Source organism: Erpetoichthys calabaricus, chromosome 18, assembly GCF_900747795.2.
Source record: "Erpetoichthys calabaricus chromosome 18, fErpCal1.3, whole genome shotgun sequence".
Taxonomy (NCBI): Eukaryota; Metazoa; Chordata; class Cladistia; order Polypteriformes; family Polypteridae; genus Erpetoichthys; species Erpetoichthys calabaricus.
Window position 1 is genome coordinate 82,870,706 of NC_041411.2, and position 26,966 is coordinate 82,897,671.

At 41.3% G+C, this 26,966-nt stretch overlaps 1 protein-coding gene across 9 annotated transcripts in view; it reads right to left on the reverse strand.

Annotated features, from left to right (window-relative positions):
* The window catches only part of cadpsa (Ca2+-dependent activator protein for secretion a), a 366,374-nt gene extending 344,350 nt beyond the window's left edge, over positions 1-22,024 (reverse strand). For all 9 annotated transcript variants that reach the window (XM_051921196.1, XM_051921193.1, XM_051921192.1 and 6 more), the window contains exon 1: positions 21,354-22,024. In XM_051921196.1, coding sequence (XP_051777156.1) covers positions 21,354-21,689 — 336 coding nt within the window. In that variant the 5' untranslated portion in view covers positions 21,690-22,024. The remainder of the gene's footprint in view (positions 1-21,353) is intronic.
* Between the last annotated feature and the right edge of the window lie 4,942 nt (positions 22,025-26,966).

The following is a 26,966-nucleotide window of genomic DNA, read 5'->3' on the forward strand; positions in this document are numbered from 1 at the left end:
CATTTCAAAGGAAGAGATTCATTTACACACACACACATACTTCCAGATGTACAATTCCCACTCAACAGATTGCCTCTGTTTATTCTTAAGCAGCAATTCTGGAACAAGAAAGCTGGCATGATGTGAGCAGGCCACATCACTCCATGCTGTTTTCCACAGATTCATGGTCACATCACAAGAAGGAGGGGAGTTAGACCAATGAGATATTGCATAGATGTGGCAGAAAAGACAAGACAGCTGTGTTATGTGCCGTTTCTGTTTAAATGAGCATAGCAGGCAGCAACAGGAAAGAAGAAGTCCTGCAGCAAGCTCAGCCCACACACCAGCATCTCAGAAATACTCTAGGCAAATGAAGTGAGCCTGACAACATGCAGGAATGTCCATGTAAAAAAACAGGCATTTGTCAAGAAGAATCCTACCGACTATGCTACACAATCAACCAGGCGGCGCCAAGGAGCCAGTGACCAGTTCACCCATTAGATGACCTTCCCCATGCATCTACAGGTCTGTCCATTGTGCCAGTCTTTACCACATCACCATTACATTGTGTGGCACTGGTGCCTGAGTGTAGAAAGTGGATAGTCCATATGGTGCAGCTTGGTCACTCATGCTGAAGAACCCTGCAGTGTCTAAGCTGGAAGGAAAGGAAGAGTCATTAACACAGTTAACGCTAAAAAATGAAAATTGTCCTGCTGGCCAAGTTATTGTCATTGTCATCACTGGCTCACAGCTCTTCTGTCCTGGATTCAAATTGTGCACAGTATGGAGGTGCAAGTTCTTGTGCAGGGTGGATAACTGGTGAGTTTTAACTGGCCTAGAATATTCTGTGATGGATAGGTATCCTGTCCGAAGGACCCCAGTATTTCCAGAGTACACCTGTGACTGGTTGGTGGAACTGGCATGAATGAATGAATGTTTCATTCAAGCGTTAAAGGAGAGGCAGGAGCCATTTTGAGTTCAGCGACTTCGTCTTAGCACTGCATGTGGATTTTGTTTTTTTGTTATTGTACCTCATGTAATAATTTTTTAATGTTTTGAAGTACAAATAGTATTTTGTGGTAATTTGGAATTACTGTTATGGCTTTTCAGCCAGGGTTATTGTGTTTTCACATTGAGCTCTAACAGCAAAAATAGCTTGAAGCCTCTAAAAGGTAAATGAAAACAGGACAGGACCTTTCCTAACCTGCCCAGAAAAGATCTTACCTAATGCAGCCTGACTCCAGTACTCAATTGGCTGGATTCAGCTTACACAGGCCTAGAAGAGATTTTTGGCTTCAAAAGTCCAATATATACAGTACTTTAATGTCCCAGAAACACGCCACCATTACAATAATTGCCCTTCTAGGGAGAGGAACGTTTGGATAGGAAGGATAAGACCAAAGAAAAATCTCTTAAATGACGTGTATATGTGTGTGTATATATATATATGTATATATATTTTTATATATATAGTGACATGGGAGTTGCTGTCTTACACTCAAAAGACAAGGTTGAGTCTAAGGACTTCAGGTATTCAACTCGGAACAAGAACAGCAAGGTTATTTATTGAAGTGGGAGCTACCACTCTACTACAAACAGGCAGGGCTGGGGCCAGGTCAGTGGCCAAGGTATAATGTTCCCTGTATCATCTATTGGGCGACAGACACATTGCACAAGGAGACGGTGCCTTGGCGATGGACAGGCAGCCCTCAACAGATGCATCAATCGTGCTTCGGTGTGTCACCCCATTGGGGAGGGTCTCAAAAAACAGTTAAAAAATCTCAGTCTATATAAACAGTATAAATGCAGGGAAAATAAAGCATCCAAAAGGGTTTGGCTCAGAGGCAACCCAAAGCAAACAAGTTCAGAATTGCAATCCCCACCCACAAACCCAAGGAACACAAGAGAACACCACAAAATATATCAAAATGAAATAGTAAATAAAGAAAGCATACAGCCAAGACAATGCTGGAGTGTCTTTGGAACAAATCTGTCACTGTCCTCAAGTGGCCCAGACTGAAGTCCCACAGAACATGTGTGGAGAGACCTAAAGATGGCGCTTTACAGAAGCTTCCCATGTAATCTAAGGGAGCTTGAGAGGATCTACTAGGATGAATGTGGCAAACGGAGAAAATGCAGGTATGTAAAGCTTGTAAAGACTGAGATAAGAAGACTCGAAGCTGGAATTGGTGCCAATGGGGCTTTTACAAAGTACTGAATTAAGGGTCTGAATGCTTCCAGGAATAAGAGGTCTTCGTTTTTGATTTTAATAAATGTGGAAATTCTTCTTAAAACAAGTTTTCACTTTGTCATTATGGCTTATTAAGTATAGATCGATAGACAAAAAGGGCATATTTCTCCATTTAAAATTAAATCCACAACACAATAATAAAGTGTGCAAAAAGTAAAGAGGTCTGAATACTTTCTGAATGCACTGTATAGTGACAAGACACCCTGTGTGCCACCTTCACCTCCCCATATAAATTCATGACTGACGATAAAATAAGGGTAGAAGGGCCCGTTTAATCCTGCTCAAGGGGATACTGCATATTGTGTGATATCTGCCGTGGTTGGGCTCATCAGATTCCTTCTTTGCAGGCTCCGATGTGCCACGCAGGTATCAGATGAAATGCCTTTAATGAATTTACCTGTTGTACTGTGGCTGCTTTTCCAACCTCAAGTGCAGCATTAACGGCAACTGCCATTCATCAAGATAAAACCGACCACTCTGCGGAGAGAGGCCAGCAACTTCTGAGGTTTGCTGACTTTGATCTGTAGCTGAAATGTGCCACAAGATGGCTAATAGAGTGTCATGCCGTAGGTGAGGCAGTAGAAATTGAGGGTGTAAAATGAGTAGAGACCTGGCAGTGATGAGGACTGGTCACATTGGGTTCAGATCCCTTGCCTTGTCTGCTTGTTCTCCCTGTGTCTCCAATCTTCCTCCCACATCCCCAAAGACATGCATGCAGTTCTAAGAAGGCCCTTGTGTGACTGGGCCCTGTGATGGACTGGCACCTGGTCCATGGTTGTTTCCTGCCTTGTGCCCTGTGCTACCATAATAGGCTCTGGCTCTATGTGAGTAAATGGGCTTGACAATGTTATATTTGTATTGCACCTTTCGCATCTTGCACAATGTATATCAACATAATTGTGGTGGATGTCTTTCTTGCTATTCCATTTTCAAACCCATCCACACAGTTGTGTGTCCATACAGTCCTTGATGTGGGTATGCGTTATCGGCACCACTACCAATGGGCTCTTTAAACAACAGCCAAACATTTTCAAACGTGATCCAATTATAGCATCTTGGGGTTGGAGGAGACCATCATGGCAGCACTGGGAACAAGATGGGCTAGGCCTCCATACCCTGGATGGAGAGCCTGCCTATCTCAATACACACTCATCCATGCCAGGTTAAGTGGGATGTATAAGCAAATCTGGAATTCATAGAAAAAATCTGTACAGACATGAGGATGACATATAAACTCCACCTGGACAAAGACCAGGCATGTGATTTGAACTTAGGGTGCTGGATTCATGAGGTAATGGCGCTAACCACTGCACCACCAGGCCATCCAACCACAAACAAATATTTTTGCTGTTTAAAAAGCATTCCTTAAACCTGCTTCTTTACATCTGACACCAGTTAACACTCATAAATCATGGTGACTGGCCCACTTTACGTAATAGAGAAAAAGAAATCGAACAAATTATCATCATGGCAGTGAAAAATGATCCCGTCAAACCACTAAGTAAGAAGCTTTCACATGGATTAGCAATAAAGACAATTTGGGAAAGTCTGCAGAAAAGGGCAGAGGTTCTTCAATAAGTAATTCTTGTCTATCCACTTTCTTCTAATTGAATGCATGCACTGAAGCTCAGTCCAAACTAACATGGATACATGTGAAAACGCTTCACTTTTCATTTTCAAGATATTCCTCCCACGCCAGCATTTTTAGATTGTATTCATAAATTTTATCGCCAGCACCGAAACACCAAAGACCCATAAATCTTTCTTATTGAGCACGTGTGGTTTGTCACTCAAGGACCAAACCTGAAGTAAAGTGAACTGCCAAAAGAGCAAGCAAATAACTAAACAGAGTAATGAAACACAACTGTGTTTAATGGATGCAGATCATTTTTAATAAATTTGCAAATAATTTTTAAATCGTTTTTTCACTTTTTCATTCTGAGGCATTGAGTGTTGCTTGATAAGGGAGAACTTGAACTGAAATTGACTATAGTACAAGGCTGTAACACAGCAAAATGTGAAAAGATTGAAGGGGCCTGAATACTCTGTGAACGCACTGTGTATATCCCTTAATAGGGTCTTGTTTCCCATATGCGCTCTCTGTTAATTTAATAGCTGAGATTCTGCCTGTCTGTTAGGTTGACAGACGACTCCAAATTTCCTTAACTGTGCCCTGTGATGATAGAAAAATTAGACACAGTAGCACCCATCATCAGCATACCGATATTCTCTCCTATTTTGGTGCCCATCAAATAATCCTGTGCTTCTGTTGTCACCTTTTTCTAATTAGAAGGTGCCGTGTGCTTATGCACATCCGGTTTGTACTTTTTATTTTCATTTCAATTTCCCCAGCATTTTCTGAAGTAGAAGTTAAAGAATCCATACAGCATTTCCAGTGCATTTATTTGTGGATTGCTACAGTCCCTGCTGCGCTTTTAGTTTGAATGTTTTGGATGCACTTACTAGATGCTGCCCATATGAGAGACATGTTATTGTTTTCCTGTGCTTTGCTTCCTTTCATTAGTATTTAGTACGTTAATGTCTTCCAGTTATTGGCTATCCATTGCACTCTCTGCCATTTACAACTACTATGACACCTTCTTCATGATATTTCCAGCATTTTTCATTACTGTGATATGACAGACTTTCCAATTTTGGATTAAATGCTAACGCACCTTCTGGTAGAAAAATGTGATAAGCCGAAGATGTTTTCAGTTTCTATTCTGGGATTTGCAACATTTTGTACGTTTTTTTTTTCTTTTCATATTTGCTGTTATCTCCATTATAAATGTTGGTTAGGGTTGTCAGATGACGTGTGTTTCCAGGGGCAATCGTGTATTTCTTGCCCAATTTTGGTGTACTAATTTATTTTTTTAAAAATCCCTATTTGTCTCATATTTTAAACAGGACTCATTTTTCAGTTAACGAGCAGTTTATAAACAAGTTTTCCAGGTCCTGCAAAAATTCCCAGCCCAAAGACAGTTCAAAACCCACCCAAAGGCACTGGAAACCAGTCCAATAAATGGCATATTTTCCCTTTTGACCATAATATATGAAACAGAGTTTTGCATCAAATGTCGGAAATGGCTGTCAAGACCAAGAAAGGACCAAATGAATGGGCAGATCACGTCAGCATGCACTGGTACGGAGCATTGCTGTACCCACCACATGATGAAACAGCTCGGGGTCCTGGTTGGCAACCCCCCTCCCCAGGAAGACAGGTGGCCCAGTCCTACCCTCTGGAAATCACCATCTATTTGTTACAGCCAGGTGTTATGTGGGCGTCCCCTTGGCCTGGTCCAGCTGCTCAAGTTCTCAAAACTGAGGGTCCTGTGAGCCAGACAACCCTCAGCGAATCACATCACGTAGCCGTAGTGCTGTAACTGACACTCCCTCACAATGCAGGTAATGTGCCTCATTTGGACTAAATCTCTAGTGAACAACTAGCTCACTGTACACACACATTAACATGTTTTATGTAAAGTTATGCTATAAATGACTAAGCGTGTCATTTTTTTTTTCTGCACTCACTGTGCTAGTGCTTACTTCATACTTTTCAATCCCGTTTTTGTTTGTTGTTTTGTTTCTTTTCATTTGATCAGCTGTCATATAAATTGATAACAAACCTGGACTGTTCCTGTTTTCTGTCTTTCGTACCATGTTCACATCAGCGAGGGCTGAGTGGATGACAGTTGGGAACCGTAATGGTGTGTCCTTTGAGGTGACTTGAATTTGAAGCAGCATGTTGTTCTCTTGTCCCTGTGCTCCAACAAGCAGTTCATTTCTCAGAGTTTTTCTGCAGTCTTAGTCGTCTGCACCACCTCACCTTGCTGTCGACTGGCAGTGCCCGATCTGCACATGAAATCAGTAAAAGCACAAGCACCGAATGGTCCGTAAGCCACACCCACTCCTGCGGTCTCTGTCTGTTTGAGCTGTAGTTGCCAGATTAGTTGGTTTCAGGCCCAGTTGGGCCACTTTTAACTGCAGCATGCGTGAAAAAAATAGCTTAGGCATGACTCTTCATTTTGGGCTATTTTTACTGAAATTGTCCGTGATTTTGTAAAGATGAAAATGTCTGTGTTTATTTCCATGCCACTATAACCTATGAAACAGCCTAATTTTCATTCCAGCCTATTGACAGCAGTAATGGATGTCCAAAAAATGAATGCAGAGTTGGAATAACTGCTGTACAAAAACTATACTATTATTGGACCATGTATTGTAAACAAGTGGGGAGAACAGAAATATAATAAAAGAAATGCACAGGAAAAAAATGTTTTGGAAGGTGCAGGAAGATAACCCTGATCTAAACAATCAATCACTTCTGTTCTTGGAGAAAATATGAAGGTTAAAGGCAGTCACATAGCATTAAACTGGCAGCATATTTTTAAAAGGGTGGTTCCAGTGTGAACAAAATGTGTTGGATTTCACTATGGCATGTGTAGTTCTGTTGCTTGGCTTTTAACTGTGTCGTACATTTCTCTTAAGGCAACAAAATTAAAGGTTATTTCCACGTTGAATAGAAAAGAATGGAAGAGACCTGAAGTTTTGATGACACATACAATAAGGCTATAAAGCTGAAACATTGCATCTCTTTACCTTCTTTCCTCTTTATTGTGGAAATGACATTTACTTTCTACTATGTTGTTTCAGCTGAAAAGAAAATCCAAAAGATATAGTGCTTTTATGGAGTTAAATATTAACTGCCAAGAGTCTGTGCCCAAGTACTGCACATTTTCTGAACACAAGTTACATTTTGAGTGCATTTCGTAGGTGCAAGTTAAAATCTTACTCCATATGCTTTTGTCATATTTTTTCTACCATTTATTGTATTGCTTTGTAGATTGTGCCTTTTGTCAGACTTCAGCCGTTTAGGAAAATTAACCCTTGAAAATTGCATGGCCACACTCTATCGTGCAAAATAAGTACCAATTCACCATTCATAGGAGTGACATTCGCGGATGTTTGCAGCCTGCCTTGTGAAATGGACTAACCATTGGGCGGGATTTTGACTGTGATTGGGCTGTAGAGTGTCTGGTGACCCAACTTCAGTCTTCACGCTCCACACGCCAAACAAGTGCGCGTGCGCGAGCGTTCTGAGACGGCTAACATTAGCCATGTCCTTAATCCATCAGTGCAACTACACGTTTGTGTTCATTAAACGAAAAACTTCAGAGAGAAGTGCTATGTCTGAAAGCGGAGATATTTGGTTCCGAGAACAACAAACTAGTATGCCAGATGTGGAGACTGATAGTCCGTGTTTCATGGAGATATTACTCAGCGTATCAATACAAAAAACATGAAGACGTCGAAAAAAGTAAACGTGCCAGATGAGCAGATACAGTTTATGTCCACATAGGGCCATCAACATATCACTGAGCCGCAGAGATAAAATGCAACTTGAGTGGCTGTGTAGGGCTTTCAAATTCAGCCGAGTTGTCGAATGTGCAAGCTGTGTCAGAGTGCATTGTGACATAGCAGTATGCTCCAGCCAGGGCACGGGGTGCTGTTTAAAGAGCCGCATTATGTATGCGAGTGGCTTTGAAGGCTGGATTTGTGACGTTTTATTCTTTAGAGTTGTTGTGTGTAGGAATAGTGTAAACGTGTTTGTATACAGCATTGTGAAATCGCGAAAGCCCCAGCCCCCACTAACGCCTCCACCTATTTTGGAACATTTGTACGTGTAAAAAAATCGGGATTGGTCTCTCCTACCCTTTCTCGTATACTCAGATATGGAGATGGATATTTGAGGAGTAAACAGCAATAGAATGATTATATTTTTATATTACGTACATTAAAGAACTATCAACAACAACTCAATTTAATAATATATGGAACAATGTTTATAAAAGTAAAGTTGAAGAAATCGGACTCTGGAGCTGCATGAATAAAAGGTACAGTACCACTTCCGGTTAACGGGAATAGCTCAAAAGAAATCTACGTTTTGTACCTAATACTTGTATACTAAATTTGGTTGACCTAAATAAAAGCGTACTCAAGTTATCGTGTTTACACACACACATACACACATAATTCCAAAAATTGTATTTTTGGACTCAGGGAGGTCTAAATCGTTGAGATTCATCAAAATCTCGAAATTGAATTTTGGAGGATTCCAATACTTCCCCTACACTTTGTATACGAGAAGGTAAAACATATACAACAGAAATATGTGATTAGCGAAAAATCCATTTGCAGCATTTTGTGGTTATGACTTCTCCTGCGATTGCAATTTCATTTTTTTTACAAAAACTGATAGCTTTAAACATCACCCCAGTATTTAATGATGCGATTAATGTGTTTTTTATATATAGCGTCCGGTTTGATACTTAAATCTTGCAGAGTTTGTCATTTAATTTTTGTTATGTTTTGTTTTGTTATTAAAATTCCTTCTGAAGTTTAAACACTCACTTTTGGTGTATTTTAACATTAACGCCAATTATTTCTGATGTCATGTGGTTGTATACAGTGGTCCGTAAACAGCGTGTATTTAGTTTAGACATATTTAAACTGTCACAGAGGAAATATTTAAGTTAGTTCACAAATGCCATTTTGGATGCCAGAGTTATTTCCATGCGTACACTTCCGGCCATTTCTTTCTTTATTTTTCTATTTTTTTTAATCCCGTCCCTGCACATTTTTTCGTTTATGTCTGTGAAGGCAGCAAAATCTGATAAGGACGGCCGATCTGTCAGCTCTCTGTTTAACACACACGGCAACAAAATGTGATAAGGCGACAAAAAAATCGCAGAGCACCGGTTCTCCGCTGAATGACACTGAGCCTGAAGCAAGGACATTGAGCGCCTCCTTTTCTTTCGAGATTAAGAACGACAACGTTCTATGATGCGATGATAAGCAATAAGGGATCACAAAATGAAATTAAATGAAACATGAATGTTTGTGTCTTTCAGAAGTCGGGGGAATAGCAGCGACGACTGACCACAACGGCCAGTCAGCTCGTTTATTTGGACCCAGGCGCCCAGTGGCACATTTCATGTGGAAATGCCAAGCAGAAAAACACGAGCCGCAAGTTCTTGAAAGCAAAGATTAGACAACAGAGAAAGAAGGATCATGGCGCTACCGAACGCGAAAACAAATGACTTTCGTAAAAGCGTGGCATTAAAATAATCGGGACCTGCGCTTACAAATCTGTCGCTCGTGTAAACATCTTAGTCAGCTGCAGACTTCTTCTAGCAGCCTCCTGACGACCTGCGTGGCTGCGCGAGTCCGCGGGGAGGTCAGAACACAAGCGCCAGGTAAATCCGTGTAATTGGCAGCGAGCGCTCGCAGCTCACGGAGGACAGGATAAAAATAACCCGAGTGATCCTGCGGGGCTCCGTCTTCAAAATCCGCGAATCTAACAATAGCAGCAATGTGCCCGCCGTAGCTGCATCGTGTGCACCGGGCTAAATATAAACAGACGATCGGACTTTTATTGCAGCAGCAGCAAGCGGCACGACGGGGCACTTCAGGATCCATGGACCGCGCTGGACAGAGTGAAGGTTCGCTGGACGCCCATGGCTGGTGACCTACCTGTGCTTCATCTTGTGTGTTTTTACGTATATGATGAGTGATTAAACACACCAGACAGGGTGTTAATAGAGTGCCTATTTTGTAAGTGGTGAAATATTGGCTCCTGTCTGCTAATATATGTGAATTACAAGTGGATTCAAAAAGGATTGGGACCTCTTCACATCCTGCACACTTTATTGTTAATTTTAAATAGATAAGTTGGCTGTTCATCAATCTACATTCAATAACCTATAATGACATAGTGGAAAGGTTTACACATTCAAAAATTAAAATCTGTCATTCCTACAAGTATTCAGCCCCTTTGCTGTGGCACTCTAAATTGTGCTCAGGTGCCTACTTTAATTCTCCTTGTGATGTTTCTAGAACTTGATTGGAGTCCAAATGTGGTAAATTGAGTTGGTTTGTCACAGTTTAGAAAGGCACATGTGTACCTGTGTGTGTATATAAGGTCACGCAATTCACACTGCATGTCAGGACAAAAATCAAGGCCTGAAGTCCAAGGAACTGTGTGGAAACCTCTTTGATTACATTGTGGTGAAGCATAGATTAGGACGAGGGAATTAAGTCATTTTTAAAGCTTTGAGTATTCCCAGGAGAAGAGTTGCCTCAAGAATTGTGAAGTGGAAGAAGTCTAAAGCCACAGGGACTCTTCCTAGAGTTGGACATCCACCCAAACAGAGTAACCAAGGAACAAAAGGGCCTTAGTCAGGGAAGTTGGAGAACCTGTCCGAGGGTTGACTTTCTCAGCATCCCTCCATAAATCAGGTATTTATGGTAGACTGGTGTTATGGAAGCTACTCTTGAGTATAAGGCATATCACAGTTCAAAGGACTGTGAGAGCATGAGGAAACAAATTCTATGGTCTGAGGAGGCAAGAATAGAAACTCTTTGGGCAGAACTCCAAGCACTATGTCTGAAGAAGACCAGGCACTGCTCACCTGCTTAATACCATCCCTACAGTGAAGCATGGTGGTGGCAGGGAGGTGTTTCTTGGTGGCCGGGACAGAGAGACTGATCAGAATGATGAAAGCAGCAAAGTACAGAGAGGTCTTTGAAGACAACCTGCTCTAGAGTGCATGCTACCAGACTGAGGTGTTGGTTTGCCTTTCAGTATGACAATGACCCGAAGCAGACAGCCAAAACAATGCTGGGTCAGCTTTGGTACACGTGTCTGCGTCTTCTTGAATGTCCCAGCCAAAGCCCAGACTTAGAATGTGTGTGGAGAGACCTGAAGATGGCAGATTACAGATGCTCCCCATCCAGTCTAACAGAGCTTCAGAGGATCTACCAGGAAGATGGAGATAAACTGCCCAAGTGCAGGTGTACAAAGTTTGTAGAGACTTTCCAAGTAGTTGGAATTGCTTCCAAAGGGGCTTCTATAAGCCCCTGAATTAAGGGTCTGAATATTTCAGTGAGTCAGAGATTTCAATTTTGATTTTTCATAATTTTGTAAACCTTTCTGAAAACATGTCTTTATTTTGTCATCATGGGTTATCTAGTGTAAATTGATGGGTAAAATGTTAAATAAAATTAAATGTCCACTTAAAATTAATTCTACAGTGCAATAATAAGTATGCAGAAAGAGTTAGGTCCCAATACTTTCTGAACCCACTGTATGGCTCTTGATTTAGAACTAACTTAAAATGGATGTTGAAAAACCACAGAATTAATGATAACATTACACTTTGACAGCTAGGGGAGCACCTGGGAGGGGGGCACCTGTTGGGGTTTTTGGGGCTTAAGTGTCCTTAGAATTGCCAAGGCCTCTGCACAGCCCAACCCGGCCCACCATCCAATTAAAAAAAAAAAAGGTGAATCAGTAGGTGTATTGTAATGAATATTGATACATAAAGACCAAGGCCCCGTCTCTTGGGGGACTGCCTACAAAACACATTAAACATAAAAGAAGATACAGAGATATGTATAATCTAAATCACCAGCATTAATAACATAAACAAAAGAATCAAAAGTGAACAAAAAACATAAAACAGCATTTGAACAAAAGCTAAGGACCCCTGGCTGAAAAAAAACAGAGACAAAATCAATCAGTCTAGTGGGCTAATAAGATTATTATTAGAGGAAGAAGATGGTGCCATGATACTCACAATGTGAAGGCACCATATGAAATGAAGCTGCCAGCCACTTTCATTTAGAAGTCTGATGTCTTAGAGAAGCAGCAGTCAGTCAGCCATTCATTTCACATAACCAAGTGCACCACTTCGGAGGTGCTCATTGGACACCCTTTACAAATTCTCTCAATGGAGACAAATTCAGCCCCCCTATCCATAAACTGGTACCCCATTTGAGTCCTCAAATCTTCCTCTCTGTTGCATTTCTAGGTATTTCGTTCATAGCACTTACATCTGTTATGACAGGTGCTTTTGGCCATTCTGATTACCCAGGATTACCCACAACTCCTAACAAACAAACTACAAGTCACATGACAGGAGCAGGCACAGCTTAAAGAAGGCATAGAATTGGAAGAAGACGTCCACAACTTTCATGGTCACATGGTGCTATTTGGCTGCTTTGGAGACCACTTAAGAAGGTGAGGAATCAGTGAGAGTGGTAGCCACCCAGCAGATGGAAAGACTGAGAGAATAAGAATTTGCTGAAGCAGAAAGAAATGCTAACTAAAGTGAAAGAAAGTAGACAAGAAGGTGACTGTTTTGTAATTAAACTGACAAGAAACCAAAATGGCACTAGAAATGAAAGGAAAAGAATTCATAAATGAGGGCTGTATGAAACATCCTGGCCAAGTGTGACTCCTGCCCTGTGTCAACATTCATAAGGTTAAGACAATGGATGAATGGAAGGATGGATGCTTTTATTCTAAACCATTCCAAGAAAACCCATAATGATTCAGGGAGATTGGTGCTCCTGGGCCAGTACAACCCCTCATAAATATGTCCATCCATGTCTTTCTCAGTTTTTCTTTTGTTGTTACTTTAATTAATGGCTCTTGCCCTAATTTAAGTGACTGTGGCGTGATTGTGATAGAGGGACATCCTGAGCAGTGCTGGTTGCTTAGGGCTCGTTTATACTTCACGCTCAGAATGCAAACGCATCATGGCTGCCATGCATTCCCAGCGTTCATTTGACGCTCCTCTGAGCACGTTCCTCAGAAATTAACGCGATGCATGCGCGAGTTGCAGTACCAGCAAAAAGTCAGGGGGTACAGTGTGATAAAAGTCAGAATGTGACGTCAGAGTCTCTTTTTACTATCAACATGTTACAGAAAGCTGTTATGCAGATCTTCTGGGATCGATGTGTGTGCTTCCATGTTTGATGAATGGTTCGATGTGGTGAAGCAAAATGCTGACATACAAATGCATTCGTGGTGCTTTTATATTCAAGCATTCCCCAACGTAATGACACAATACATTTTAAAGGTCTCACATACCATCTTACTGTGGCATCTATTTTTTTTTTTTTTTTGCACCTTCACAACAGCATCAGAATGTATGGCGGCGTATTTGAGCCACAGCAAAAAAAATAAGTGCATGGTGAAAAGGTGTATTTTGTGATTAAAGTGGAAATTTCGGCTTTAATATTGAAACGTCCACTTTAACCTCGTAGTTTACTTTCTCATTAAAGTAGACCGTCGTAAACGTCATCTTAAAACCGACGTTCCTGACCCGACAGCACGTTACATGTATGATATTCCAGCTCTCTGCACATTTGTGAATTTCCCATTGGGATTAATAAAGTATCTATCTATCTATCTATCTATCTATCTATCTATCTATCTATCTATCTATCTATCTATCTATCTATCTATCTATTTAGAATCCTTAGATTTGTACTTGATATCATTTTCAATGATGAAATGCATTAAAGTGTGTATGTTACATTTTACAGATAAGTTGTTTGGTTCATTTAAATAATGAATACTGATAATAATTACACATGTTGTGGTGGCACGGTGGCAGAGCGGTAGCATTTTGCAGTTTGCATGTTTTCCTGGTGGGTTTCCACAGTGGGCTTTGGTTTCCTTTCAAAGACATGAAGTTTTAGGGATTTGGTGACGCTAAAATGACGCCAGTGTATGTGTACGCTTGTGTTCACCTTGCAATGAGCTGATGCTCCGTCCAGGAATTTTCTTTCATTGTCACGCCCGATGCTTGCTAGAATGGGCACATCCCTGGATTGATGACTGTAATCATTAAACATCCTTTTCAGAGATATTGTGGCAAGGTGTCCTCAGAATTTAATGGATGCTTCAGACAATTCACAACACAGCGAAGCCGAACATTTTCTCACCTGGTGGAATCTTTCAGATTTGCGTAAAGTACGCTCACAGGTATAAACAGTAAAATGCTTGTGTAACAGTAGCGTCCGCTGGAGCATGTGTTACGTCACGTGAAGTATAAACCTGGCTTTATGTGTATCAGGAGTTGGCCTCGCTGTTGGTGTGGAGTTTTCATATTCTCCTTGTGTCATTTTTTTCTCATATTTTTCCCTTACAATATGACTTAATTGAGGGGTTTATCCTGTGACAACATTTCTAAAGTAAATTTACCCTCACCCTGTTTTGTTCAGTAATTTGAGTTTATACTTCTATCGTAATAAAGCAATTGAGAAGGGGGAAATTTTAAGATACTGTTTTTAGCATTTTTATTTTAAGTTCAAATAACAGTAACAATAATAATGCCATCTCACTTATTTAAAACCAGCTAATGATGAGCAGATGCTGGTATACCAGAATGAAATGCACTGAGTCGATAAGAACACATCAATCAGTGAGACGCTTGTTCCGATTTTTCACCTACCATTTTGTTGTTACGCAGTTGTTGAAAGAGCAAGTCTTAGGTCGTCTTTGGGAAGTAATCAAGATCTTTGTGACTTCAGCATTCCTGAGTAAGTGAGATTTACGCCCTGGGGGTAAATTTACCACCAGCTGGAAACCCCTGGCTTAATTGGAGACTCCTGGCCTAATTGGGTGTGAGGATGAAAGAAAAATGTCCCACATTCACACTTCACACAGGCAGGAGAATTGAACCCAGGACAGAGCAGCCATGAGGCAACAGGGCTAACCACTGCACCACCCTATGTGCACGTCTAGCATTGTGAAGGCTTAGTCTTGAATATGTCGAGGGAGACAAATGAAAACACAATGGGGATCACAAAAACCAGCATGTGTGTGCAATTGCAAGTCTATTATTTTATATTAATTAATAAAAACTTTGACTTGTTGTTTTGGACAATGTGGGGGAGTCTTAGATAGAAATGAAATGAGGACCCAAAGGCCAGGGGACAATGTGGAAAACAGCAGTGGACAGGACAGGTCACCAGGCCATCACATGGCTCACTCACACCCACATAGGGGACAATTCCTCTCAACTTTACTCTCTTTGACTTTCAACGAATTAATGGACAGATGTTATGGCCTTCCATGTATGTTAATCAGATTCTACTTTGTTATCTGTGTGTTTAAAGAATTCTCTGCATTTATGTGTACAATGTATGTATTTAGAAGGGTTTAAAATTTATATTTGCATTTTACCTGAGAACTTGTCATAGGGCTCCATGTCTGTAATCACTTAAAAGCGCTATACAAAAGTATGTTGAATTCAGAATTGTCAATTAAACTGACAAGCACATCTTTGGGGTGTGGGAGAAAATGGATGAAAAATTCACGTCATTTGGTATTGAACATAAGGAAGAACCACAAACAGAATTAAATTTGTGAACAAGGGAACACAGTGTCACCATAATCACTTTTAAGTTTATATACATGTATGTTCCTGTGGATTTTTTTTATCATTAAAGCACAAATTTTTTAATTGGGTTTGCCTAAAGAAGGAAGCCAGTTGGAAAGTGCAGAATGTGGCACCAGTGCAGCCATCCATCCATTTCCTAACCTACGTATGTAGTACACACCAGGCCACAGCGTTGGCATTAACCAGCAGAGCTATGGCCAGTAGTACAGTGTGTGGTAAATCTGTTAGTAAAGTGTGGACACAATAATGACCAAAACTGTAAGTCTAATGACCAGTGATAACACACATGGCAAATTTAATGAACAATAGTGTAATATGTGGTAAATCTAACTCTAGCAGTTGGGAGACCTGGGGACCTGGGTTCGCTTCCCGGGTCCTCCCTGCGTGGAGTTTGCATGTTCTCCCTGTGTCTGCGTGGGTTTCCTCCCACAGTCCAAAGACATGCAGGTTAGGTGGATTGGCGATTCTAAATTGGCCCTAGTGTGTGCTTGGTGTGTGGGTGTGTTTGTGTGTGTCCTGCGGTGGGTTGGCACCCTGCCCAGGATTGGTTCCTGCCTTGTGCCTTGTGTTTTGCCTGCCTAAGGAAAAGTCATCCCAGATGGAGGATCGCAGGAATCGTGGGAGAGAGGGGTCCTTTCATCGGATTGGCTGGCCCAGCACTGTTTCAGCTGTGGAATGGCCAAATGGGGGAGGCAGCTTGAAGGATGAGGTCTCCATGACTCTATACAAATACAAATCTTATTATGGGATATATCATCTACTGTTAAATTCTGCTCTGTACTTCTAAAATTTATATATTTTTTTTTTTTTATTTCTTACTATATTGAGAAATTGTTCTGTGTACTGTACTGTATTGTATTGACCCCCTTCTTTTGACACCCACTGCACGCCCAATCTACCTGGAAAGGGGTCTCTCTCTGAACTGCCTTTCCCAAGGTTTCTTCCATTTTTCCCTACTAGGTTTTTTTGGGAGTTTTTCCTTGTCTTCTTAGAGAGTCAAGGCTGGGGGGATGTCAAGAGGCAGGGCCTGTTAAAGCCCATTGCGGCACTTCCTGTGTGATTTTGGGCTATACAAAAATAAACTGTATTGTATTGTATTGTATTGTATTGTTGGCTGGGATTGGCTCCAGCAGACCCCCGTGACCCTGTGTCGGATTCAGCGGGTTGGAAAATGGATGGATGGATCTAGTCACCAATAGCACATTATGGTATCTTTAATAACTAAATTGCATGACCAATAGTATAGTTTAGTAACTTTAATGAACAATCCTGCCAATCTAGTGACCAACAGTATAATAATGTAAATTCATTGACCAGTACTATATATGATATGGTAAATTTAATACCAATATTATATGGCACATCTAATGACCATTAGTGTAGTATGTGGTAAATCAAAAGGCCTTTAGTCTTGCATGTGGTAAGTCTAAGGACCATTAATGTAATATGTGGTGAATCTAATGAACGGTGACCTCCTTAAGGTGACAAACATTCGCCTAAAGATGTCTAAGCACTACTTACATTACGCTAAGGAAAACAGATTAAGTGTCAAACAGACATCCATCCATCTGCCTGTCTATTTTCTGGCTTGCTTATCTAATTCAGGCTCACAGGGAGCTGGAGCCTATCCCAGCAGCATTGGGTGCAAGTCAAGACCCAGTCTTGAATGGGGTGCCAGTCTGTGTAGGGTACACACACTCACACTGAGTCGGCTGAGATTTGTTGTCTAATGTAATGTGTGCGTGTTTGGGAGGAAAACCTGAATGAATAAACAGCCTTGCTTTTTTTAATCATTCCTTTCTGTAAACGTGTATTTCAAATAGAGCAATAATGTGATTTTCCAGTTGTTTAATTTTTGCAATTGGATCCCAGTCAAATTAAGGGACTCATTCATGGACACAGAGTGTGAGCAATGCAGGAATATAAAGATGAAATAAGTGAACAAACAGTTTTAAATCTGAGCAGCAAGCTACTCGCCCTCGTAGAAATGCAGTTTTCCATGTCCTGATTTTTGTCTCTTTTTATGTAACTCTAAGCATAATCCATTAATTGTGTGTGTGTGAGTATCCACATTCCCACATTACACTGCAGGACTCAGAAATCCTGAACACCATGAAATTGGATCCTTTCAATGAGTACCTAGGGTAAGGAATGGAATTTAATCATCGACATGAGTCGTTCTCCTTCAGTCTCTGCAAAATGAGGCTTAATTCAGCTTCCAATTGTGCACCACATATTTTGTCTCACATTGTCTAAAAAGCTATCATGGACAGATCCAAACTGTGAACAAGGCCAGCCATCAAGCGCCAGTCTCTCCAGGTCATCTGTTTTGGGAATGCCCCACATTTACGCCATTCAGAGAAAACTATGTGCTTATTTGTCAAATAGGGTTAGATTTACAATTACTCCAAACTATTAAATAACATTACTTGGAGAAAACAACAGATAGAATAACATGGTAAAAATCTATTGTGATATCCTAAACTACATTCTCTTGTGGTAGACCCATTGGACCCACTACAGTCTGCCAATCAGACAAAGACTGGAGTCGAAGATGTAATTATCTTTCTGCTCCGCAAGGCTTATTTGCACCTGGAAAAAGCTGTCTGCACTGTGAGGGTAATGTTGTTTTTTTTATTTCTCCAGTCTTTCAGTACCATCCAGCCATCCTTGCAAATAGGTAAACTTGGAGATATGCAGCCTGAAGTGTCCTGGACTTTGTGATCAACTGACTGCAGTCTGTGAAACACCCTTTAGCTGATGTGGCAGTGAGGGTGAAGCCGGTTCACTTCAGCAGTCATTGGCATACTATGCCATTTCTATGTCTGGCTGATATATGTCTTTGAGTCACAAGATATGGTATAAATGACATGTCCAATATCATGTACCCCCTGTTAAAGAGTAAGTGCAGGCATATTCAGGTGGATGAGCCTATAGTGTCCTGGATAATGGACTCTCTATCTGGCAGATGGCAGTTTACGAATCTTAAGGACTGTGTCAGCAGCACTGGAGCACCACACAGAACAGAACTGTCAACTTTTGTTCATCCTGCACATCTCAGACTAGAAATATAAGACCAGGTCATGTCACTTGCAGAAATTCTCCGATGATTCTACACATAAGGAGTGTGTTCATAATGGGGTTGAGACAGACTTCTCTAACTGAACAGGAAACCCTACAGCCCAAACTGCATCACTCAGTGGGAAAGTGATTAATACCTAAAACTAAACCAAATTACATCTTCTCTATAAGGCATGGGTCAAAGTTTTTTCCCGAATATGCCAAAGAACTCATTAATGCTGTTCTATAATAAGCCTCTGCTTAAAACTCTTGATGTCACATATTGGATACTCTCTGGATTCTATGCAGTAGAGCGGAGGGGAAGGGGGGGGGATATTAAATCTGAGTGACTTACATTTTAAATACAAATATCTCAGTTATAGTTATGTTTCTGTTAGTGTAATGTGATTTATTAGCTGAATACAATCCAAAAAGATGGAATGAGAAATGCACATTCACTACATGTGACATTGAAATTACTTCTATTGTGTAGTGTTGACACTGTACTGAAATACATTCATTCAAATGACCTTATTAGCAGAAGACCTTTTTGTTTAACTACATTTTTGTGGAATGTGAATCAATCCGTTTTTTATGTGAACAAGACTCATTAGTGAAAGGGTTCACGGATCTTTTAGAGATCGAATTACAAATATAAGAAGATTGAATACTGTTGAGTTTCCACAGTGGTTTGGAGAGAGGTGAACTGTTACCAAAATATAACACATATTGAACCAGACACGGGCTACAGAGTCCCGTCTATTTGAGACCATATCAATATGGAGTTGTATGTGTGTATTATTAAGTAACAACCTTCTTCATCATTACTTATGGTCTGACGCCTTTATCGAAGACAAATTACAACATTTGAGATACCATTGGTTACATTTCTTTTTTTCCTACTGGAGCACAAACAGGTGATGACGCGACTTGCTCATGGTCACACAATGTCAGCAGCGGGATTTGAACTCACAACTTCAGGGTTTGAAGTACAAAGCTCAACCAAGACTTCACTTTGCCTGCTTCTTTCCCAAACGAGGCCCAGTGACTCTTGTGCTCACTAACGGCACCTTTGGGACGTGTCCCCGCCGAGTCCCCTTCGCGAGGAACGAACGGCCCATATACGCTTATGAAGCGCGCGGACTCGGTGTCATCATGGGCGCTAACCGCTCACGTGGTGCTGAAACTGCGGCCTACAGCTGCGGCACGTCGTAAAAAAAAAAAAGCAGCTGCGTTGACAACGGAGAGCTGGCCGGCCATCCATCAGCTGGGGTCGGTGACACATTTACAGGTCCACTCTGGCTGACCCGTCTTGCGGCAAAACCTGCGATCGACTTTGTAAAACAGCAACAACAACAGTAATAATAAATTACTAAAGAGAAATCATTACTGTCATCATCATGACTAACAATAAGTTTTACTCCGCGTCAAGTTGTGAGGCATATTTAACGATACAATGGTACAAATTCAAAACCAAACGGACACACTTATTGCTATTTAAAATACAGCATTCTTTGAACTGAAACTGAACAGTTATATTATTTCTCTTTTAATACGCAGGCTGTCTATCTCGTGAACAATTACAATCCGTAAAAGGAGAGTATTTGAAAATGACATCCTTAGACGTCTTAGATGCCTGAGTTGTAGTACTAGTCTCAGTGTTTACATGTGGGCTTGTGTCTATTGAAGAAGTCACCTTGTGTTTTTATTTTTATGTATTTTTCCTTTCCGGACAATGAAGTGCCAGTCATTCCTATTTGCCTTTACCTTGAGATTTAGTGCAAAGTGTGGTGGGACTGAGAGAGTAGTCGTAGTGCTAAACACAATTTTAATAATAGTGAATTTCAAGAATCAATAACCTGCTGTCTATTATACACCGTCTTCCCTATCTATGTATTATATAGTGCATTATATATTATTCATTTAGCCACTAAGACTTAGAACATTTGAGAGATGCAGTTGGTTGCATTTTTTTTGTTTTTTGTTTTTTTCCAAGGTGAGGTGAGTTGCTCGTTGTCACACAGTGTCATTAGCGGGACGTGAATCTACAGCCTCAGGGTTTGAGGTGCAAAGCCTTAATCACTACGCTCACTGCCTGCGTCTGTCTATCGATCAATCGTATAGTCATTGTTACAATACTAAAACAATTATTATCGACAAGGACAGAGTAATCACCAGAATGATCATTCATAATAAAAGGCGTTAACGTTTTATTCGCCTGGACCGACGCTACTACCCGCAGCAATTGGCTTAAGGAGAGAACACAACCTGGAAGGGAAGCCAGTCTATCACATCACCATAATACTAATGTGAACGACTCTTCGTTCCAGGCCTGACAACCGTAAAGTGATGTTCCGTTTATTTTTGTGAATGCGTATCACCTGCGCAGCTAACTCGTGTATGACACCTATTCTTAACAATGGACAACGTGTTCTTCGCTGTTATATCTGTTTATTTTATGAAACCTCAGGCCAGTTGTTGTGACACAAGCAAAAACCCCTTCTTCGTCACAGGCTGACATCTCGATTATCAAAACAACTTTTGCAGTTATTCGGCTGGAGCGGCGGGGTTTAATACGCCTTGGAGTTCAAATACGTATCTGCAGCTTCTGATCACACAGGTTCACATACCGCGTATATCGGAGCACATTGTGAAAGCAGTTGCCAGGCTCTCGTCATGTTTTATTTTCACCGTAGTTTGCCTGCTGCTCTGACCATAGCAGATCGTGTTCATTTCGAGGATGCACGCCCCGAATAACAGCGTGCACCCTATATCCCCCCTTTCCCTTAAAATAACATTCCGCTTACCTTTTGCTGCCTCCTCGCCATGTCTGTCGGCTGCTTAGCATTAAAAGGGTAGGCAATACATCTCATCACAAAGACGTACAATTGTAATTTCTTCTTTCGCTCTTCTTCTTCCTTTTGCAATTTCTCCATTTCTTCTTTTTCTTTTTCACTCACCACTGAGGGGCTGGGGCTCGACGGCCGGACGCTGCTGCTCCGACTGCTGGGCTGCAACCCGCCGGAGCTCTCGCTAGTCCGGCTCGGGGACAGACGAGCTCCGGCCTGAGGGGCCATAACCTCTTTGCTTTCTACTTCCACGGTCTCATCTGATTCCTCTTCACTGGACGAAGGGTCCAACATTTTGTTTCTCTGGAGTGGTTAGGCTAGCAGATTATTTCCGACGAGATGGATAGGAAATCACAAAGAAAGCCGGTGCTCCTGTTTGGTGTGCAACTGCAGACGAGACGAGAATCGACGGATTACAAAGCAATTGTGAGAGCGTTTCTTCGAAAGATGGAAGGAAAGGAAATCTGTAGAAATGTTCACATACAAAAGGGAATGAACGGATTGGAAAAGCTCTCCAGATGGCTATTTCCTTTGGAAATACAGAAAGGATGCGAATTCACAGGACGCTCGGTGTCAAAGCACCCGGTGTAGCTGTCTGCACATCAGCAGAGCTCTCTCTCTCTCTCTCTTTCTCTAAACCCCCCCCCCCAACTACACCCCCCCTCGCGAGCGCCACTGCTTACGTGTGCCCTCTAGTTTAACTCTCCACTCACCGGCGGCGACTTTCAAAAAGAGAAGGGGCGGAGGGGGGAGCCATTGTGTGAGTAAAACATTTACAGAATCTCGGCTCATTCACTCGCCAGCGCTTCCTGCTGAGATCCGTCAATGCAATGTAATCGATGGCCACTTCGTGTTGCTACTTCGTACAAAACACCGAGAGAATAAATGCACTGCGACTAGGAACTGACCAGGGTCCTGAAACAACGCCGGGGAACTGGGTTTGACACACTCTGGGTAAGAGTTCGCGACAGAGTCAAGGAGTCGCAGTGTAAGAGGACACACATTTTAAGAAAAAAATGGGAGGTGTCAGCTTACAATGGCGATTGTCGAACAACTGGAAAGAATCGGTGGGGTACGAAGTTTAAACGGCTTTTCGAGATATCCGTTGACATAGTATGAGACTTCTTCAAAAACACTATGGTGATATACACATCAGCCTTGATAACAGAGGCAGACATTAAACCAAGGAGGCACACCTTTAATAACTGTAGCTACAGTGGATACAGAAAGTATTCAGACCCCTTCACATATTTCATATTTTGTAAAGTTGCAGCCTTGTGCTAAAATTATTTATTTTTGTGCCTCAACAAACAACACTCAATACTAAAAACAGGATTTTGAGGTGTTTTTTTGTTTGTTTGTTTTTTAATTGATTTGTTGAATCACAGTGGATGATTTAATTTAGACTGATAGCCAAAAAGCTCTATTTTGGTCTAATCACACCATAGAACCTCCCGTTCATCTTTCCATACACCGCCTGGTAAGATGTCCTCTGTGTGTTTTTTCTCTTTGGCACTCTTCCGTAAAGCTCTGAATGGTGAAGCACCAGGGCGGTTGTTGTCTGTTCAGAGTCTCCAATGTCACTTCTGACTTCTTCAGAGCTCTTAGAAGTCTTTTTGTGGTCTCACTCACTCGTCTTCTTTAGGTGCTGTGGATGGTCTGCTCTAGCAGATATACAGCTGTGCCATACTTTTTCCATTTACTGTATTTATGATTGATTTAACTGGATATTCTTTAACTTTTTTTCATTTTTCCATCCCCTGATTTGTGCTTTTCAAGGAGTTGCTTTGAGTGCTTCATTGTGGCCCCAGTGTGCTATTGTGTTGTGAACGTAACATAGCATAAAGAAGTTTAAAATAATGTAACAATATAATGTAACAAGGTGCATAATGTAATGTATAACATATTGTAAAGTAATGTAATATGACATAATGTAGTGAGAAGTTACATAACATAATGTACTACATCATAACATGATAAAGTTTACTGTAACATAACATAATGTACTGTAACATAACATTACTTAAAAGAACAATATAATATTCACCAGTGGGGAGATGCAGCGTATCCTGGCAGTATTGTGCCCAAGTAGGAGGCAGAGGTGAACAGTCCATACACACACACACACACACAAACACACATATATATGCACAGTGGTCAGTATGGAGCTGCTAAATAAGTTAACACACACAAATTTCCCTCTGGGGACAATTACAAATCTGTCTGTCTATCTATCTATCTATCTATCTATCTATCTATCTATCTATCTATCTATCTATCTATCTATCTATCTATCTATCTATTATATAGTGCCTTTCATATTTATCTATCTGTCGATCTATGTGGGAGGAAAACCAATGTTCTTTGCAAAATCAGGTTAGTTTGCTTCAAGTGCCTTCAGAGTCAGACATATTAATGGACAGCATGTGCTTCCTTCAGCATTAAAGAAGCCACAGGAAGAGCAGCTCCGAGTTTAAAATATGCTGAGATCTCTTTGAATTTAAGTGAAGAGAGTCTCAGGGCATCATGCACTCTCCAGTCTGAGGAGTCTTCAGCTTCTTTTAACTTTGAGGCTGCTGTCTTAACCCCGAGTCACTGAACACTAAGTCAGTCAATTGAGTTCCTTGTGGATGATATGGCATCTTGCAGGGCTCTCCCATACACATGAAGTGTGATGGAGATTTGAGGGCGAGGTTGGGAGGAGTTGTTCTGTGATCACGTAGTATATTAAAAGCCATCTTCTGAAGGACTCTGAATTGGGCTGCCGTTGATGGATCAGCTTATTGATTCAAAACATCGCTGACTTTGTGCATCTTCTGCTGTGTAAGTATCCTGTAAATAATATGCTTTTACCCATCGCTCCATTTTTCCATCCATCCATCAGGCGGGCATACTGTTTTATTCCTCTGTTCATTATAATTTAACTTACTATATTGTTATTAGGATCACACTGGGCTGGAGCCTACCCTGACAGTATTGGGTGCAAAGCAGGAATGAACCATAGATGTAGTGCCAGTCCATCACATCCATCACTTGGCACACTCGGGCACATACTTGCACTCACTCATAAACCAATTTTGTTAAACCCACCTAATTCTTTTCAGCATCATGGTGGGATAAGAGCAAATCCTGGGAGTAATAGGTGCAAGGCAGGAATCAACTGTAAATGTACTGCCAGTCTATCAGGTGGCACACTCAGGCACACACTCATAACACCATTTTCTCAGACTTGCCTAATCCAGTTCTGCGTTGCAGGGGGGGCAGATCTTATTTTGGCAATACTGTTTACAACTGTGTGTGAGGTACCAGACCATCTCCATTTCTACTTACGTCTGCACAGTTTAATTTGGGACTGCCAGTTAACATACCCCATATGTAATGAGAGTAATAGTAATGCTGTGTGGATGGAGGAGCACAGTGAAATTCTTACCTGCATGTCAGTGCCCCACTGTTGGCTGAACACTGAAAGTTTAATCTGGTATTATTATTCTTATTATTATTATTATCTGGTCATTTGATTACATTTAGTTTTTGCATGGCTGAAACATGCTTTTGAATTGAAATTGAATGCAATACATTTACTTTGCTTTTAGTTATGACACGCGATTTATAGACATGAATTAAAGTGCAGTGTGCTTTTCTATTGAATTTTAAACTGACACGAAAATTACGTGCTGTAGTGAAAGCAATCTGTCATTTGGTTGATATGTTTCTAAGTGTGGCACAATAAAACTGTGCCCAAATTCAACACACCACATGCATATGCTTTACATTTCAATGTTGTATTACGTTTAATTTTGTCACAAATAATCTTTGATATCATGCATGTGTGAATACGCTGTAAATTATTCACACACGTGAGAAGCAAATCAGGCAGTGGCATAGAATGTGAGGTGTGGAGAATGCTTACAGTACACATGTGAACATTCTGTGTGAGTGCAATGCAAAATGAGCAGGTGGTGCAGATCAGGCAGTGACATCCTCCCAGATGAGAGTTGCCTTTGCTCTCACCTGGCTCTGACTCACCTGGACAAGGCAGTGCGGTTCTTTGTATTGAAGTCTCGGAAGTACGTTAAGTGCTGGAGCATTGCCCATTGGAAGCACTTCCGTGTCATAGGGAAGTCCAAAAAAGTTGAGAGTGTAATTCCCTGCAGCATCCCATGGCGACACCCATGGACCCCAACAGGGCTGCACCCCCCCCCCACCCACAATAGACTACAAATCCTAGCATTCCATGCAGGTGTCCAAATGGGTACCAAAGCTCAGGGATGCTGCCATCTAGCGGGTCAGAGGAGCATACTAACTTGACACAGAACCTCCCCCGATCTTTCAATTGTATTGGCCTCCCGACCAGTTAAGGAAATGGGGCTAATACCAGCAGGGATACCAGCCCATGTATGATGTCCATTACATTAGGCACTATACATATAATGTCTGGCTTTCTCTCTGTTGGTCTGTCTGTTGTAGTTAACAAAAATAATTAGGCAACTTTAAAATGTGGAGTCCAACTGTTTAATTTTTCTAAAGGAAAAAAAGAAAAGGCACAATAATTGTGCCATCCCCAATAGCTGTTGATCTCCAGCTCTTGCAGTCTTTGGTCCATAATGAATATTTACTTCCAGTGTTCACATAGCTTATATAAGGGATCTCCAGAAAGGCAGGGCTGGTGAAAGAAGTGGCAGCAGTCATCCCTCATAGGGAAAAGGAGATGAGGACAGAAACAGCACCCCCTCTCATCTTAAACTGGTATTGCTTACCTTGCATGAGCCCTATCTATCTATCTATCTATCTATCTATCTATTGAAGAAGCAGGTTAGAAAATGGAGAAATAGATTATTCTAGTACAGTGCTGATGAAGCAATGAAATAAACAACAAAGAATCAGAGAACCGCCATAAATGGGTAATAATGGGCTGGAGTGGCCATTAGAGTGTAAACAGCCTGTAGAGGAGCTCAGCCACTGCTGGTTAAGGTCTGTGGTGGTCAGAGGCTGACATTCATTGACGCATAATCATCAACTGGTTAAGTTTACATGTTTTTTCTTTTTCCAATTTTAAGTTGTCTGTAATTAACAGAACAATTGCAGACCCTCTCTGCCACAGAAGGAGCCACTGCTGGCAGTAGTGGGCACAAAGCAGAAACAAGCCCTGTCCAGAACACACACAAGCAGCAGGTGAGTTTCAATGGATTTCAACCCAAAACACCCAATCTGTAAGACGGCAGCCATACCCACTGTGCCACCTTATGTGGCTTACAATCTACTAAATGGCCATGACCTCAAGCATACATTTTCCAAAAGAATGAATCTCTCTGTGTCTGGTATGTTCAGCAAGCATGCATACTGATACAATTTGTGGATGGCCTCTCTAGATAAAATGATAAAAAGTTGAGGAAGAAATTAGATGAAAGGTGGGGGGACGGACAGTTTTTCTCTTTCAGGTGTCCATTATAGGTTCTTAAAAGCATTCACTATATGCATGTGGGAGTGCCACAGCAAACGCCCACTCTGAAATCTGAATAAATTGAAATTCTCACTTCCACTTTGTCTCGGCTGTGGAGATGTCATATCATT